Source organism: Phoenix dactylifera, chromosome 4 (genome assembly GCF_009389715.1).
Source record: "Phoenix dactylifera cultivar Barhee BC4 chromosome 4, palm_55x_up_171113_PBpolish2nd_filt_p, whole genome shotgun sequence".
Taxonomy (NCBI): Eukaryota; Viridiplantae; Streptophyta; class Magnoliopsida; order Arecales; family Arecaceae; genus Phoenix; species Phoenix dactylifera.
The window spans coordinates 15,781,047-15,799,986 of NC_052395.1; the positions used below are offsets into that span (position 1 = coordinate 15,781,047).

The window sequence follows — 18,940 nt, forward strand, 5'->3', positions numbered from 1 at the left end:
ATTATTTTTTTTATAAAAAGTCTCAATAAAATTTTTATATTTTATTTAAAAAATTGAAGTGCTTTGGATACTGTGCAGAACGTGATTTTAATTACTTCAAACAATGGCGGACTCTAATAAAAAGGTGTGGTGAAAAAAATGTCATACCACCTGGGAATCTGTGTCCATAACGATTTTAAGCGGCTGGTGCACAATTCGAAAGATGGGGGATCATTCTTTCGCACGAATGCGGAAGTAATATTCTCGCTTCCAGAACATGGTAGAGATAACAAGTACTATAACACTATTTTACTCCCAAAAAGAAAGAAACGAAATAGCTCGCACACATGATAAAAATCATCAAACTTTTCTTCCTGCAGGTTGCAAGCTTTACAATTCAATTTCCTTCAATTTCCTTCGTCCTCTCCTTAAAAGCCAAAATTCTCCTTTGCAGCCATTGCAAGCCAAAATTCCCAATAACCACAAACTCCAGTAGCAAGATAAGTCCTTACAATGTCGCCATCATCCATTAACTTAGAAAAAAAGAAAACAACGTAAAAAAAAAAAAAAACGAAAGGCTCTTTCCGGTTCTCTCTTTTGTCTCTCTCTGATTCTGCACCGGAGAGGAGAGAGAGTGGTGGGGGATGTCTCCCGGTGCTAGGAATGGACAAAAATGCCAGAAGAGGAGAGGGACAGCAGGAGCAGCGCCGCCTCCGCCTCCTCCTTGCCGGCGGCTCCCCCGGCGGCTGCCGTTGCCGCCGCCTTCAACTCCCTGCTCCTCTGCTTCTCGCGCTCCAAAAGCAGCAGCAGCATCCTCTCCTGCTTCTCCTTCTGCCTCCGCCTCAACTCCGCTCCCACCGCCTCCAAAGAAGCCATCATGCTTCCATTCTTTCCTTTAATAGTTCCAATAGCAGTGGAATTGGTAGCAGTAGTCTTCCGATGCTTATCTTCTCCATTGATCTTAGCTTTTCTCCTCTTCCGGTACCTGATCCCACATGCATTGCAGAGAGACTGCAATTCCCACCAAAAGATTCCAAATAAATCACAAATTAAGAAATGACCAACGATATTTATATATCAATTTCATAGCGCAAAAAAGAAAAAGAAAATACGCGCTGATCAAATTGTCGCTAACCCTAACGTCAAAACAAACCCACCAAGCGGAATACCGGATCAAACCCCAAGAATTTGATAAAAGAACAGAATGGTACATGAAATTATTAAATAGTGATCTACATACAAGAAATCATCAAAATACCGATAACAAAGAGAAATATACAGCAAATCATCAAAATAATATTAAAGAAAACGGAAGATTTTCGAACCAGTGATTTGAATACAAATAGTCATCAACATACTGACAAGAAAGAAGAATTAACATCATAATACTACAAAATCTAGAAAAGAACGGTAAGAAGATCTAGATAAAAAGAAACAGAGCAGGTGGGAGACGAGGATTTGGAGCAGGGAAAGGACCTTGGGGCCGTTGGGACCGCTCCGCCAGAGCGGGGTCTGAGAGGTACGGCATTCTGCACACACCCTTGACGGATCCAGCGAGCCCATCGCCGCCTCCACCGCCACCGCCACCGCCGCCGCCGAGTTCTTCTTGTGCTCTTCCCCTCTCCTCCTCCTCCGAGCGTAGCGCTTGAAAGCCTCCATGCGATCGTAGCCGTCGATTGTGGTGTCCCGGTAGAGGTGGTCGAACCGAGATCCCCAATTCCGTAACGAAGGCTTCGCTGACGCCGGCGAGATCATGGACGGAAAACCCCAGGGTGAAAACCAGGGCGGTGAGAGAGAGAAGGGGAGAAGAGAGGTCTTATATCACCCCTCTGGCATTCTGTTCGCACGTGCCAACTCTATGGCGGCAACTATTCTTATTTTATAATGTATGTAAATTCCGGATATAGTCACCTTCCAGTGAGCACAAATGGTTTTGGTTTCGCTGGTGCTAGAATAAACGCGCCCGGACATGAGTCATGACCAGAGAGAGAAAGGAGGTAACCTCACTCCGACGGTTACCTGAGTAAAAATCATTAATTATTTTTTCTAAGCACGTGCAGAAGGCCATTGGCGGCGGATAAAATTTTTTTGAAAACTCGTCCGCTTTATAAATCTATTTAAACTTTTTTTTTTTTCTGAACACCTCCACTCAACAGCGAATTATATATTAATATAAATTACTGAATAAAGTTCCTGTACTGCGTATGTGGCAGCGATACAAAGATCGAATGATCGAACGGTGTGATTTCTTTTTCACTTTGATCTATAAAAAGAGACTCATAATCGATAGTTATAGATTAATAATGAGGTAAAGCCTTAGAAGGTATTGGGGTTAGCGTTAGAGAATAGAGCGAGAGGAGGGTCGGATTCCGCGAGAAGGCAAAAAGGGGAGGCGGCTTAATAAATGATGAGTTGCAAAAGGTCATCAGGACGTGGGGAACAGTGGAAGTGCGCCTGGGGAAAGAACCTGAGGCGAATAACTATAAATGATTAGTTATAAAATAACAAAAAGACAAAAAGAGAGTGGTTCGCTTTCTTTTTATTTTATTTACCTTTTTCTTTTTTTCCTGCTAACTAAGGAGACGGAAAATTTGGTGATTTATTATTACTTGGGAGATCAAAGGGAAAGAAGGGGATTCAGGATTCCGGCTAAGAAACTAGTTTTCACTGCTTCTCCCTCGGCGTGTGTACTTAGAGTTTGTTTCGTTGGAATATATCAGATTATTCTGATAATTTTAAAAAAAAATTATTTGAAGAAATACTTAGAGAGGAAGATAAACTTTGCCATATTTGATTGGTAGAAAAGTTGCTTTAAAAGTAATATAGAAAAGAGATGACTACATTTGGTCATAGATTCCAAATTTTAAATAATATTTTGAATAAATAATAGTATTTTTTCTTAGTTTATCCGTTAGCCATCCACAACCCATTTACATGAACGCTATGAATATTTGCCTATATTGAGTATTAAAATAAATTTATATTAGAAAATATATTTTTATTATAAATAAATTTTAGTATGTTTCATATATAAATAAATATATTAATTATTAATAAATTCCTATTTTATATTTATTAATATTTAATACATTTTTGTTAATATATTAGTGGATTAAATATATTATTAATTAATATATTAATATATTTATGATATATTAATATAATTAATATTACTTATATAATATAGTTAATATACTATTGATATAATATAAGTAAGGATTTTTTTGTCTAGAAATAAGATTTTTAGATACATCCACTCGGCATGGAAAAATATACCATCCTTTTAATGGTAATTATTTTATTTTCTCTCTTAAAAAAATAAATATCGAACCAATCATTTATTTTACTATCTTTTTTATTTTTTTAATCAATTATAATAATCTGACATATAATTTATTATTTTCATACTAGAATACTTTCAACCAAATGGATTCTTAAATTATTAGATGTGACATAGAATGCCCAAAGTGCCCTGTGTATGCCAAGTTATGCATCAAATTCTCACAAATATGTAAGTTAAGATGATATGACTTACTGACTTCGGATCAAATTGATGCATGAACCAAGATTTTTTAAAAATGTTATTTCATATATAGATATTTGAGATATTTGAGAATATATTTAATATTGTAGCTCTCCATTTTTTTAATTCCCAACATCAATAATAAATAATCATGGAGTCCTTGCTCGCACTATACATGCATCGTGTGCACCCACGTTGCATTTGCTTGCTAAAAATTATGGACATATATAGATAGGCTAATTTAATTGGTATTTTATTTTTATCTTCAAATTGGAGTGGTGGTACGGGTCTGCTTTCTCCAAAATTCAGAAACTTAATCCGAATGAACAAGCCATCATATCAATAGTAGGCTAGGATTTTGGATATAATTTTTGCTTACGTTTTTTAAGTTTTAAACCTGCTTATAACATCAGTATCAATTCACAGTCACTAGTTCTGGAAATGTGTGATGCATATGAAATGAAACATCCATAACTCAAATATTTACACATTCTAATTCGTTATATCTTATAAATATGCAACTAGTAATGTATTTCTAATTTGGCTGTTGCCTACTTTTGTTAATTTCTATCGTCGAGCAAAAATAAACTAAAGGAGTATTACCGGAGTTGAAAATACTGTGAAGTTAAAGAGAGACAAACAAGGCGTTGTTGAGTTTCGACCATATTAGAGTTATTAGAAACCGCTTCCATTTCTTCAAAACACTTGTGACCATCAACCACCTAGTGAAATGGATGAGGAACTCCTCGCAAACTCCCCCACCGGCACCGTCGCCGCCGCCCTCCTTTTCTTTGCCTCCAACCCTTCCAACATCGAGCATATTGTCTGGGCCAGCTTCCACAAATACCCTTTAATCGCCGGACCACAGGCGGACAAACAGTGCAGATCCAGATCAAAAATAAGATAGAGGAATATATATATATATATATATATATATATATAGGGATGCATTTTGAACTTATTGCAATTAAACTTGATTGTTTGACCTCTACCTCTAGTTAACTGATTGCCGTCATTAACTTTTCATTAAAAAAAAAAAACATCAAACTACATACTTTCCTTCTACTTCTGTAGCGCCCAAGATCGTTTTGGTTTTCTCGAAGCCCCCACCCCCTAGTTTCCTCAAAGTGAATTTCGATGGCAGCGTAGGCGAGGGAAGGAGCATCGGAGGTGTGGAATTTATGATCAAAGACCCCAAGGGCAGGTTGATTGTGACGGGGGATGGAGGATATTTGACACCCCTATTGTTGCGGCAGAACTCAGGACAACTTGGAAAGGTGTCACATATGCGAGGCAGGTGCTGGGGGCGGATCACATCCTCCTCGAGAGAGACTGTCATGGTGATCGAGTGGATCCGGGACTCGGGCCCCGGTTGTCATGCCCCAAATCTGGATCATGACATGATCGTGCTATTGCAAACCCTTGCCCGCAATAGCATGTAGCCACATAAAATTTTAAATCCAAATGAACTATATTATTAATGAATGTCATAAAGTGTTTGAACAATAAGGAGCGATACAAAGCTTCTAAAAATTTGTACAATTATATTTAGTGTATCCCAAACCCTGGAGTGAGTCAAGCTCCTTACTCCCAGCAGTCCTATTTATTTGTAAGGACATAAATGAATTGGTCTGAGCCATAAAAGCTCGGTAAGTAATCATGTACAATCTTACCAGATCAAGCATAATGTACTTCATGCTAGTGCATTAATTTAGAAAATTAACAGTTATAACAAAATTGGCATTTCATATAGCATATATCCAAGTCAGTCATAAAGCAATGCATATCCAATCATGCAAGTTCATAAATATGGATGTGCATTATAAAACATTGCCATTACTTCATACTTTGAAAACCGTGCTCTTAGATGGTAGTGCAGATGTGGTCACTATTATTATTCGTGACAAGGCTGTAATTTTTACCAACTATTATTCTCCGTTGGCAGGGTCTAAGCCAAGCTTTTATAACCCGCCGGCAAGAGCCATATACCGAGCTATTATAACCCGCTGGCGAGGGCCATAATCATTACCAATTATTATTTTCCATTGGCAGGGTCTAAACCAAGCTATTATATGCCAAGCTATTATAACCCGCTGGCGAGAGCCATAATTTTTGCCAACTATTATTCTCTGTTAGCATGGTTTAAACCAAACTATGATAACCCGCTGCCGAGGGTCATATGCCGAGCTATTATAAGCCACTGGCGAGGGCCATAATCTTTGCTAACTATTATTTCCCTTTGGTAGGGTCTAAACCAAGTTATTATAACCTACTAGCGAGGGTCATAATATTTGCCAACTATTATTCCCTATTGGTAGGGTCTAAACCAAGCTATTATAACCCGCTGGCGAGGGCCATACATAGCAATCTGAGAGTTCATAAACCATATCATGCTTTTCATAAATTTTACTTCATAAGTACATCAAAAATTGAATAATGGCGTCACAATATGCAAAAATCCATGATTATGCTACAAACTTCATTTTTCCATGCATCTTTCTACATCATCATAAATCATGTATTCACAATATAGTAATCGTGATAAATATCATTTAACCAAAATCATGCAACATTTGCTAATACATGCTTGATCCTAATTTTTGAAAAACATAATAGTAATATACAATTTTATATCCAATTAATGTTATGTATTTGAAAGCAATAAGATTGTGTCAGGGTCACCTACTAAGATTTGCTCACCTTAGTCTTAGATGCCAATTCTCCAATATCTAGCAATATCATTAAATTACATGTCACTTGCACATTCAATTTCTATTTATTTATAATCTTAGTAGGTGAGCAAATCATTTACAACCCATCTATAGGACTCAATTTTATTTTTAGGTCCATAGCCTACTTCAATTTCTGGCTCAGGTCTAATCTAATTTCTGATTCGAATTTGATTCAATTTCTGATTCAGATTTGGTTCAGCTTCTGGTTTAGACCTGATTCAACCTCTGATTCAGATTTGATTCAATTTCTAGTTTAAGTCTGAGCTAATTTTAACTTCTAGTTTAGACCCAATTGTCTTCTAGTTCAGGTCTGGGCCCATTTGCATTCAGGCCCGAAGTTTAATTAAATTCTAGATACTGGGCCCATTTGTATTCAGGTCCAGAATTTAGTTAAATTCTAGAATAGGCTCTTGACCTGATTCGCCCATTTGTATTCAGTAACATAATTAATTAACTTATAATTAAACTCTATTAGTTTTAGTTAATTTAAAGGGAGACCTTGAGTCGGCCCAAGCCCTGTTACAAAGCTAATATTATTATTTTATTTTATTTATATTAATTTATTATCTTAACTCTCTATTTATTTATTTATTATTTATTTATGTATTTTTTTTTCTCTTTTTTTTTCTTTTCTTCTTTTTTTTCCTTTTTCTTTTCCTCTTTTTCTTTCTTTTTCCTTCTCCTTTTTCCTTTTCTTCTTTTCCGTCCCCTCTCTTCCGGAATTTTCTCCTCTCTTCTTCCTTTTCTTCCTCTCTTCTCCTTTTCTTCTTTTTTTTTATTCTTCTTCTTCCTTCCCGAAACTTCTTCTCCTTGCTTGACCTCCAGTTCCCCTCATTTCCCGTGAAGCAAGGAGGGCTCGTCGAAGCGCTCGGGAGGGGGCCAGGTTCGAGGTCGGCGGTGTCGGCGGCCGGCCAGCGGCGCCCGCGCCCGCGCCCGGCCTGTAGCGCCCGGCCTCCCTTCTTCTCCTCATCCCCACCTCCATCTTCGATGGGCATGGGGGTCGGAACCACCCTCTCGAGAGGAAGGGGCCTCCGGCCCACCGCAGCTTCGACCGAGGGCCGACGGAGCCTGCGGTCAGAGCCGGCGGCTCCTCCCTCGTTCCCATTGGGGTAGGGGAAATAACCCACGGTCGTGGCCATGGATGCGGCCACGGCTGCAGCCGAGCTCGCCGAGACCAAAGGAGTGGGGAAAGACCACCGGCTGTCGACGGCTGCGGCCATGGCTGTGACCGAGCACACCACGTCGGATCCGCGGCCGAGGACCCCAGGGAAGCTCTTCCTCTTCTTGCTTCCTTTCTTTTCATTTCTTTATTTTTCTTTTGTTTTGATCACTTATCCGGATAGATCGGAATATGAAATGGAAGGGATGGAGTGATCAGAAGACTCACCTAGCTCCGGGAAGAAGCTGTGGGCGACGATGTCGAGCTGGGGGTACCTCCTCCGGTGCTCAGTGGCAGATCCGGGTGGGTCTGTTGCTGCCGCTGCAAGAAGAGAAGGAAGTGAGAGGCGCTGATCAGAAGACTCACCTAGCTCCGGGAAGAAGCTGTGGGCGACGATGTCGAGCTGGGGTACCTCCTCCGGTGCTCAGTGGCAGATCCGGGTGGGTCTGTTGCTGCCGCTGCAAGAAGAGAAGGAAGAGAGAGGCGGTGAGGGGAGGGATGAAGCCCTATCCGTGGGTATTTATAACCCTCTTTAATCGTGGCTGTTAGGCGGTTATAACCGCCGGCAATCACAACCATCTTCTTTCCACAGACTCTGCTGGGGTTTCTAGATAGGCTGGCCGCGTTGGGCTTGGCCCACCAGCCTGCTGTGTGTGGGCTGGTCCCTCACACTAGTGAGGATTCTAGACCGCTGCTATGTGACATTTGTAGGCTTTTCACTACTGGCAGACTCTCCAGGGCTACACATATCTACAAAAAAGCGAACAGTGCGGCTGATTTGATGACATCGTTTTCAGCCCACTATGCTGGAGGTTTCATATGAGATGACACGGCTAAAGTGCCCTACGTCCTGTGTTATTTACTCTTTCTTGATTCGGTCGGCCTTACTCGTGCTTGACACGTACGAGCGGCTGTTATACCCCCCCAAAAAAATACATATTGTACGGATTTTACAGGAGCACAATAGCAAGCTCCAAGAGTTATTTATAGATTTTATTGGTGGTTTTTCTATTTTTGAAAAGAAGGTGGTGGAAGCAAGAAGCTTCCCTTACCACCAAGTTGGTAGCCTAGTGGTACTGAGCGTAATTTCTATCCTCATGGTCCCAAGTTCGAGTCGCTGCGGCGTTGATTAAAATGTGGCTTCAGCCACTGCTTGGACATGAGGCATAGGAATGCTTCTTGGACCTCTAGTAGCCGGGGTGATGCTAGGTGTGACGTACTCACACGTGGAACTCGAGCCGGAGCATAGAGGGGTAGCTGAGCCGGGCCCACGGGTGGGGAGGATATGAGTAAAACCAGTCGGGGTGCCCAACACACGGTCATTTCTGCCTGCATCGAACATTTTTCTGGGCGGGGCGGAGGTTCAGTGAGGGCTGCTACGTGAGGGTGGGCTTGTCCCTTCTTGCCCCCTTCCTCTTTTTGTCCAGCAAAAAAAAAAAAAAAAAAAAAAAGCTTCCCCTACTTTTTGCCCGTGGGCATCATCAAATGCCTTCCAAATCTCCTTGGAATCCCCAGATGCCCGACCAAAACCTAGGATGTCGATTGAGGACCATACTTGCTTCGTGTGCAAGGAACGGGAGAATGTGCTACGATAGTAAACTTGGAGAGAGTGGACTGATTCTTATCAGAAAATACGCGGAATAGTGGGAGAAATGCTTGATTAAAAGCATCCGATGACATCTATGCAACGCCGCAACTGCTATGAATGAAAGAGATTACGTGGAAAGCTACATATGGGCACTCAATTTATATTAAACTGAGTGATGGTAGCTACAGAAATATTAAAAAGACAAGCTACTTTATACCTATAGCCCCTGGACAATTTCGACGATTTAGGCTAGGATGTGGTATGTGGACGGAACAAAAAAAACAAGCACGCTAGCCTACTAGTCATCAATGGGTTTCACTAAACAGTATATTCGAATTGTCTGCTACTACCGACGACGATTTGAGACGCATCTATATACAGTGGCCTATACGACGCTTTTTAGCCTTCCATTCTACGCCGGCCATCCACCAACATGTTCAAGTTTCAAAATTGAACCTTGTTACCGTTTCTCCTAGGAAGTTTAATATAAGCAACTAGTGTAGGATGATCCTTTAAAAGAACCTCCAACTTAAAATGCCACAAAGCTCGATTCAAATCTGACACATTTCTTACCCGAGCCATCGAGTCTGTTGCTCTTGTAGCATCACAAGATCGCATGAACGGTCACGGTAACGTCTATGTTCGACTGGTGGTGGCAAGAACTAGCGAGTGGATCATATGCCATTGGGAGAGAACAGGTGGAATGTTAACCCCAAAAAAGTTAGCAAAGTTTGATTTTATTTTTGGAAATGGGGAAAGGTTCCAATTCCACCAAAAATTAGTGGTTCAATCAGATCCACCAACTTAGTACTGGACCCGCCCAATCACGAACCAACATGGATGAGCAGCAAAAAGAGACGAGGGAAAAGTGTGCAGTACATTCACGGTTGTGCGTGTTGATCTGTGGGTGGACTGGTCCACCAGCTTTACCGGTGGACCTTACTTTATACCTACACCTCTCTCCACTTAGGTTTCTTTGTACAATGCTCAATAATCATGAAACTAGGATACATTGAACCATAGGCAAGGGCAGGTACACTTGCTTCTAACGCTCACCCTTATAGCCATGTCAATTAGCAAATATGGGGCCACCATATGTCATTAAAGTGTGTGAGCTGGGTTTTTTGGAGACTAATTGCATTAAAAATCTCATATATTTAAATTTTAGACAAAATTATATTCACAACCCCTCGGTTATGGACGATTTCATAGGCACTCGCTGATTTGTTAAAAATTTCAAACTAATCCTTTATACTTCTAAATCATTCCAAAACTAGTCCTACCATCAATCTCTATTAACAGAATTTGTGTTACATGACCATCACATGGTAATGTAAAATTATATTATAACCAAAATATCCTTCATATTAGTTGTTTGAGGTGTTAAGTCTTGGCAAATATCTCAAAGAATCCTTGGTATATGACCCACAATCAAGGATCACTTATCACATAGATCTCAAAGCACTTCGAACATCTTAATTTATCTATTTGTATAGATCTCAAAGTATCTTAGTATATGGCCCATAGTTAATGATCACTTACTGTGCAGATCTCACAACACTTCGAACTCTTTTATTCATCTGTCTGCATAGATCTTAAAGTAGCCTTCGTATATGGCCCATAGTTAAGTATCATCCATTATGCAGATTTCATAGTACTCTATACTTCTTCATTCATCTATCTATACAGATCTGAATGAACCCTTAGCTTATGATCCCCCATTGCGCAGATTACATAGTAGTCAAAACCCCTTCATTTATCAGCTTACACAAATCTCAATAAATCTTTAGTTCGCGACTCATAGTTAAGGAACACCGACTACACAAATTTTAAAGTACTCCAAACTTCTTTATTCAAATCATATGTGACCTATAGTTAAGGATCGTCCACATGATCCACCTGCACAAATTTCAAAGCATCTTATAATTAAGGATCATCATTTGCACAAATCTCAAAGCACTCTGATCATGGTACTTGGAAGAGGATGAGGCTATTTTGATCCTTTGAAACAGCCGGCAAATGCCTTCTACTTGGAGAGCCAAAGGATCAGTTTAGAATAATTTGGAAAATTGGAAAAAATAAAACTTCTGAAAATTAAAAGGATGTCCGTTAGAAGCTAGTGGTGTCATTATAATTTTTTTTAAAAAAACTTAAAATGCTGATGCCCGACAAACCGGTCCTGACCTTGTGAAGGGAGCATGTGGGGGCACGACGTCGGGTGGTCGGTGGCCTATCTGCCCACCGTGAACCGGGCGCACGGAATCCACTCTACTTTGACGGGCGTTATGGGTGTCGTATTAACTAACGGAGGGAAGATGCCGACATTGGCTTCTTTGCTATATTCCCAGCTCCAGTCTCCACCTAAGAAAATGCAGATTTATGTGCGGCCAAAGCACAGCCCTGAAAGCATGGTGAGGGAGCGCCTCCTGCTGGGAGAAAGAATCTGCGAGACTCTAGATTTATATGAGCGAAACTAATCCCACGTCGACACGTAATCGTTTTCTGTTGATGTGGCAACAGATGATTGGTAGTGCGTGGGGCTCCGTAGATCATTCATCCAATGTACGACCAATCCTAATAACTTTACGCATACTTAGAAGCGTGGTCTTTTTCTCTAAATAAAAGGTGTTTCGTGTAGCGCAGTGAATGATCCGGACAGGCCGCCTATAAGCCGAACGCAATGCAGCCTAGGGGTGGACCAAGCCTACAAAGAATGCTCAATGAGATTTTTGACCGGCCACACACGTAATGAACTTTCTCATTAGACCTACCAAGTCACTAGCTTGCCAAATCAGTATGAGTTTTTGACATTTGTAACTCTATGTAACTCCAAGTCTTGCCGAAATCAGTGGAGTTTTTGACGCTTGTAAGGCTTCAAATTAGTAGCTTACCAAATTAACAGAGTTTTTTTTACTAGTAGCTTACCAAACAATTGCTAGCTTACCAAATTATTAGAGTTTTTGACGCTTGCAACACGTCAAATTAGTAGAATTAATTGAGTTGAAATTCTTGCTCTTCCAAGTCTATTCAACTCCAATTACTCCCATTATCAAAGCAACATAGACCTAAAGCCCGCTCTCTGCCAATCTACTTACATCCTTTTCAAATCTTGGTCCACATGATTTTTTAAAGATCCAATGACATGCTGCTTCCATCGTAAGCATGCCAATAGTGAAGATTAGCTTATGTTATCCTAACGGGCACATGCCATTCTGGCCTAATATCACCCTATGATCACTTTGCTTCTCACTTGATAACCTTGTGATATTTCCTGAGCGGACAATCGATGTCTCCACTAATTGTCATTATCTATGGCATAATATATCCAGCTGCAAGCAACCAAGCAAGTCAAAACGTTCATATTGCAAGCAATCATTAGATCTCTTTTTTTAACCTATATATATACTCCACGAAAACCTATCAATCAATAGATAGAGATACTTCACCCAATATATTGTACAAATGCAGATTAATATGGTGAAGTGAAACGAGTCGCTGAAAGCCATAAGAGGAAAATTTTTGCAGAAGGAAGAGGATTGCAGCAAATAGTCCTACCCTACGCCCAGCACCGATGAAAATTCCCCCGAAAGGGGCGCGCCTTTTTTTTCCTCAGGCGCATACCACTATTCATCCCTAAGGTGATAACTAAGGATCAGTCAAATTATGCTGCTCGTATTATTACTTTCCTGCTTGCTCTCATGGCAGAAGAAAAGCCACATTGACTTCTCGTTGCAATTGTAAGTCCAACTTGTTCTCAACCTCTACAGAAGGCCTAACTTGAATGCGTTAGTCGTTACTTGTTAGATATGGAACCATATATTTCAGAAAAGGCTAAGCAAAATTTCTATTGAGGTTTGACCATGCGAATTGTTAGCTTTGAAATGTTACAGAACAGACAAAGCTAATGAAATTGTATCCCCGACCTACCAAGTCTTGATTCAATAAACCGAATCATTTAAAGATGTTAATATCTGACAATTAAAGATGCTAATATTCGCACAAACAAAACCTGATTCATATGCTTCTCGGATTTTGAATGGAACCAAATTCCAGATACCTGATGTCCTATTCGAGTTCGGGAGCAGGTGGGGAACAGTTGGGGACATGTAAGATATTGTAAGTTAACTGCTCTCTAACTTGTCCCATGATAAACTTTCCCACTCCTTTAAAATCCTTATTACATCTAAATCATTTCAGTGCTGTTCAATTCCTGGTTTCTTGGACTATATTGTTGGATTAGGATTCATTTCTATTACCACAATCGCCGGCGAGAACATATAAATATTGTCCTGGATGTCCTAGGAGGCGCCTCGTATTCATCTTTCCCAATATAAGAGGAGAAACCAAAGACCTACTATGTTCCATTTATCCGATTATTGAAGAAATTCGAAGTTTACATGAACCAAAAAGAAAGGGTCGAGGAGACAATTTTCACCTGAGAAACAAAAAAATTAAACAAACAAAACATCTTTGATCGAACAACAGGCTAAATGCTATGGTACAAAGCCCCGTCAAAGATCCCACAGTAAAGTATAAAGCACTTGACAGATTTTAACTACCAACATTTCACCAGTCACCAGTTGCCATCACGGCCTGGACTGGCATCCTACTTCATTATTCTGTTCATCAAAATTTGATTTCCAACACTGATGCGACAAAGAGGAAGAGACAGTAAAACGCCACCCATTTCATTGAACTACCACTTGGAGGGAACTTGAGGAGGACGTTTACCGAGGGACCGCTCGGTTGGGGCGGCAAAAGCTCTCTTCTGCAAATGCCTCAGGCTCTGCTCCATGCTGACCTGCACCATTTCAGCCAGCATCTTCTTCGCCTTCCCCGCGCGATCATCGCCATCGATCTGGGCCACGATGTTGCTCACGATGTTTTCGAGGGTGTCCGCCTGCACTTCGGATCTGGGGTATGGAGAGTTCCTCAGCAGCTGCAAGTGAACGAGCTTTGGATTGAGACTGGGGGTCCCCTGAACGGCAGCTCAAGAAGGCCAGGTATCGCACCCTCGTTGAGGATTACTTCTCTGTATCTGCTGCGATCGCTCTCGCACATTGTGAGCAGGGCTCCTACTGCATGCTCTCTGCTTAAAGGAGACCCGTCCTCCAGTACTTCTACCACCGTCAAAACTCCACCTTCCTCGGACGTCAAAGCAGTTCTCCTCATCGTGAAGGACTGCTTCTAAAAGGGCGATGCATTTTTCAGCTGTTTTGGATGATTTCTGCAGCACTTCAGTAAGTCTATAAGAGGAGGTATGGGTTTGGCCGACAAGATGGTGCTGATGTTCTTAGGGATCGTGCAGAGATTGTACAAGGCCATGACTGCATCAACCTTCGCTTGTGGGCTTCCATCTCAAGTGTCTTGACGAGGAGGGGATGGCACCTGCGGTACCGATGATTGGTTTGTTGATGGAAGCAGCAGTGAGGGTGAGCAGAGCAGCAGTTGCATGCTCGTGTAGGTTTGAGTCTGTTGATCGTAGGAAACCAATCAATGGTTCCAGTGCACCAGCTTCCACAATCTTGATCTTGTTCCTGAAATAATTTGCAGATCATGGCTCAGAGCTCTAACAGGGCACAAATAAAGAAGTTGACATGAAAAGTAATTTACTTCCAGATACCGGCTTCAGAAAAGTAATACAAAGATAAAATAAAATAAAACAAGGATCATATAGCTTACTACTTTAAAAATAATTTTGGGCTGTGTGTTAAAGATACTTGTTTGTGTGCTGCTTGGATTTTTAACAATTTTGGTCTCCACCAGATTAATTTTCCCTCCTAACTAAGAAATTAGTCGGGACCGTTTGACGATAATTGGTCAGTGATAACTTGTTTTGAACTTAAAACAATTTTATGTAACATCATCCTCACGCTTAATTATTGTTCTTAGTGCTGTTCAGAACTTTTGATTCCCATACCATCCTTCTTCTTCTTCTTCTTCTCACTGTCCTGCAAACGGCCTAGACGAAAACATCCAATATGATCCTACCATATCCATGGTAATCCTTCAAATCAAAATCAACGTTATCAACCTATGAGATATAAATTGAAGCAACAACCATCTAATTATACTGGAAGGACCTCTATAAATTAATTACAGATTAAATCCTACAGTATACACGGAATTTACCAGAAATTCTTGTCCTTTATTTTTAATAGCATACGGTTCGATGATTGCTTGGCAGAGTAATCTATTTCGCTTCCTTGTACCTTGATTCTTAGCAAAAACTGCATAAAATCCTGCTAATTATAAATCATCAAATAAACCATAGTTTTCTCTAACGGCGTATAGCTCGGAGGTTCAAAACAACAAATTTTGATCGTATTCTTTGATTTGTGCTTACTTCATATAGCTATTTTGAACGATCCGACTTAATCTTGTAGATAACATATCCTAAATAGGGATCTACAACTCTAATTACACAATAATTCGAATTACACCAATAACTAGACCACGCGAATTATATATATTGAAAACAAAAAAAGTTACAAATCTCGGTCGATGCCGCATATAAGAAAGAAAAATAAGTACCAAAAAGCAAAAGTGAAAAAAAAAAAAGAAAGATAGAAAAGCTGGAGAAAGAGGGACAAAGAACCAACAGAAGATTCTTCTTCACAACTGAAACAAGCCCAATTCAATAAAATCCCAACTAAACTCGATTACATAGCACAAAAAAAAACACGAATTTTAGTAATATTTAAACAAAAACGAGCCTTTTTATAGGAGGAGGAAGCCAAAGCTCGCACCTTTCGTCCTTGACGGCGAGATTAAGGAGAGCAAACATGGCGGCCTCGGAGCTCTCGTGATTACCTGACCGGAGCATCGACACGATCGGAACGATGGCACCCTCCAGCTGTCGCCGGTGCTTCGACGACACGTCTTCGTCAGCTGCCGATCTCCTTCGCCGCTCGATCCTGCACTCCTCGTCTTCCCGATTGATCCGCCCCATGATCCCCTCGACGCCACCTCCCGTCCTCACGCCGCCCATATACCCGGAATACTCGCCGGAAACGTGACCGTCCACTGGCCTCACTCCTCGCTACCGAACTCCCTGCTCTCTTTCTACAAAATCGTGAAGAAGAAAACGGGGGAGCAAAGGGCCCGGGAAGGTGTCATTTATAAGGAGAGGATAACGGCTTCTGGATGACGTTAACTCTCCGTCAAGCAACCTGATGCGGCCCTCGTCGGCTAGCTAACGGGACAACATGCCCGTGTCGGCCAGCGAGACTGGATTCTTCGGTCCGAGTCGGGCCGGGGGATGATGCGTTCGACGTCCTGTGATTGGGATCGAACGGCTATGATTGTTTTGGACCACCGATTCGGGTCTGCTCTAATTAAGAACAAGGCTTTCAGGTTGTGACTTCCATGGCGAACGGGAGGGACCGCAACCGATCAAGGGTGTGTGGGTCCAGAGATTAAATATCGAGTGTGTACGATGATCTCCGTCGTGGGCATTGGATGGCTCAAGTCTTTCCGTCATAGTCGCGGGGTTGCGCTGTCCAGTCTGGACCCTTGATCGAGATCAAAGGGCTGTTGGTGCGCCAGCGATCTCCAGGTTATTGCCTTGTAATCTCTCTTGGCAATAGCAAAAAAGAGATCAGCAAATTAGTTTTAAATTTGGTAACCTAATAAATCTAGATGTAGCCTCTTATAACTTTGCCATGGAATAGCAAATAGTTAATTGCAGGGATGGACTTGGATGGGGAGATGCAAGCTCACATACCGCATCCCTAGTGTGATATTTTTGTATGATCTTTACACAGAATTAGAAGATTTTATTCCAGCATAAAAAACGTAATTGAAGCACGCGTGTCAAATTGAGGCCCTCTTAGGCTTTTTTTTTTTCCATAAAGGGATGAACCGGTGGCATCAACGTTTAGTTAGGAGATGATAGTTTTTAAGAAGATCAAAATTTTCTTATTCTAGTTATCATAGGCCACAAAACTTGTTTTTCCAAAATAAGTATAAATAGTTATCTTTTCAATATGTAACTACATATTTTTTTTTGCAAGCTGCAATTTGCCATTGGCACTATCCTATTAATACCATCTAGTCATCGACAATCCAATTCTTCTTGCGTAAATAATGATCGGTGTGACATCACTTAGGAACAGATATGGTGATACTAAGACAACAAAATTAAATTTGAAGCTCTAAAGAAAGATCCCGTATATGGATTCTAAATAAAGTAATTTTTATGGAACGTCATTTATGAGCAAAAGAAGTACTCCACTTCGGAAAAAAAGGACAACAAAACTTGAACCTATATAGAGGAAAATCTTATATATGGATTCTAAAAGAAATATTGTGGACATCATCGTAGGAAAATAAGGTGCTTTTAGAACAAAAAAGACAACAATTTGAATCTAGATGGGAAGAATCTGGGATGCAAGTTCCAAATAAGGTGGCCTTTGTGTGATATCATTCATGAGAAAACAGATGTGTTTTTAGAGCAAAGAAAACAACATGTCACGAACCTATACTGAAATGTATTTTGCATGCATACTCGATATCATGTCATCTAATCTTTCTCCACTTTCATGCACGACAAAGATATTCAGTATCATAAAAAGAAAAAAGAAAAAGACTTCAAAGTTAAGAAAGTGCCTACATAATAAAAGAGAGAGGAGCAATAGAGATGGGCACTGGGCCGGGCCGCCCACGGCCCGGCACGGCACGGCACGAAGCGGGCCGTGCCTGGCACGGCCCCTTTGATAGGGCCCGTGCTGGGCTAGGCGAATCCTGGCCAGCGGGCCGTGCCAGGCACGGCCCGCTTCGGGCCTAGGGCCGGCACGGCCCGGTCTAGGCACGGCGGGCCAAGCACGGGCACGGCCCGCGTGCCAGCACGGCACGGCCCATAAGGGCCTGGGCCGGGCTGGCACGCGGGCCTGGCACGGTCCGGGCCTGGGCCCGGCTCGGCCCGATAAAATTTTTTTAATACATTAATAAATTATGAACACTAAGAAATCTTGATTTATGAATATAAAGCCACCTTAATGGTGGGGGGTTTGGCATAGACCCCTACCAGTTTATTAATTTCAATCAAAAATGGTACATGAAGGGAGGTTTGGACCTTGGTCTGACCTCTAGATTCTAGAATACAATAAGAAACTAAGAAAGGGCCGAGGTTTGGACCTTGGTCTGACCTCCAGAATACAATAAAAATGTACAATTATAAAAAATTAAGAAATCTTACTAATCATCAGTGATTCAGTGAATCAGTATTCACTCTTCAGTCTTCAGTCTTCAGTCTTCAGTCTTCAGTCTTCACTCTTCAGTAGTGTTTGTATCATCATCATCAGAAGATGTTGTACTATGTCCACCTTTATCTTGAAGTCTTGCCTCAGCATCCAGCCAATCCTTGAAGCAGAGAAGCATCTCCACCGTTTCGCCCGTCATCCTACTTCTCTTTTCGTCAAGAACACGCCGACCTGCACTAAAAGCGGATTCCGATGCTACCGTGGACATCGGCACAGCTAAAATATCGCGTGCAATTGCAGACATAACAGGATATTGATTTCTAACACTCTTCCACCAAGATAATACATCTAGATTCTCTATTTGATTTTCATCATATGCAGACTGAAGATCATTTCATAAATAAAATTCTAGTTCACTACTTAAAGATGAAGAAGATGAAGAGGAACTTGAAGCATGTGTGTGTCTTCTCTGTGCAATGAATGAAAAATAGATGACGAACGAGAACTACTAGAAGGAGGAATAGAGGTTTGTATTTGTGTTCTAGATCCACGAATTTTTTCATCATATATAGCATAAATATCATAAAGAAGTTGTCTTACCTCATCTTTAGCAGATTCAGCATCTTGATTCATATTTTCAGCGTATGCATCAAGTAAAATTAGCACGCCATTTAATTTAACTCTAGGATCAAATACAGCAGCTAAGTTATGCATAGGACATATCCTGTCCCAATACTCATTCCATTTAGATTCCAT

The 18,940-nt window shown here is 41.0% G+C and overlaps 1 protein-coding gene, 1 long non-coding RNA gene and 1 pseudogene across 2 annotated transcripts; all 3 read right to left on the reverse strand.

The window, feature by feature from the left end:
* Nucleotides 1-327: 327 nt before the first annotated feature.
* On the reverse strand, nucleotides 328-2,971 carry LOC103705655 (GATA transcription factor 16-like). The gene is made up of 2 exons (XM_008789465.4): nucleotides 1,456-2,971; nucleotides 328-990 (listed from the first exon to the last, which is right to left on the reverse strand). The coding sequence occupies exons 1-2, from the start codon at nucleotides 1,732-1,734 to the stop codon at nucleotides 637-639; spliced, it is 633 nt and encodes a 210-aa protein (XP_008787687.1). The 5' UTR covers nucleotides 1,735-2,971; the 3' UTR covers nucleotides 328-636.
* A 973-nt stretch (nucleotides 2,972-3,944) lies between these two features.
* On the reverse strand, nucleotides 3,945-8,618 carry LOC120110514. The gene is made up of 2 exons (XR_005511554.1): nucleotides 7,622-8,618; nucleotides 3,945-4,350 (listed from the first exon to the last, which is right to left on the reverse strand). It is a non-coding gene; the product is annotated as an uncharacterized LOC120110514 (long non-coding RNA).
* A 4,701-nt stretch (nucleotides 8,619-13,319) lies between these two features.
* LOC103705654 lies at nucleotides 13,320-16,072 on the reverse strand (annotated as a pseudogene).
* Between the last annotated feature and the right edge of the window lie 2,868 nt (nucleotides 16,073-18,940).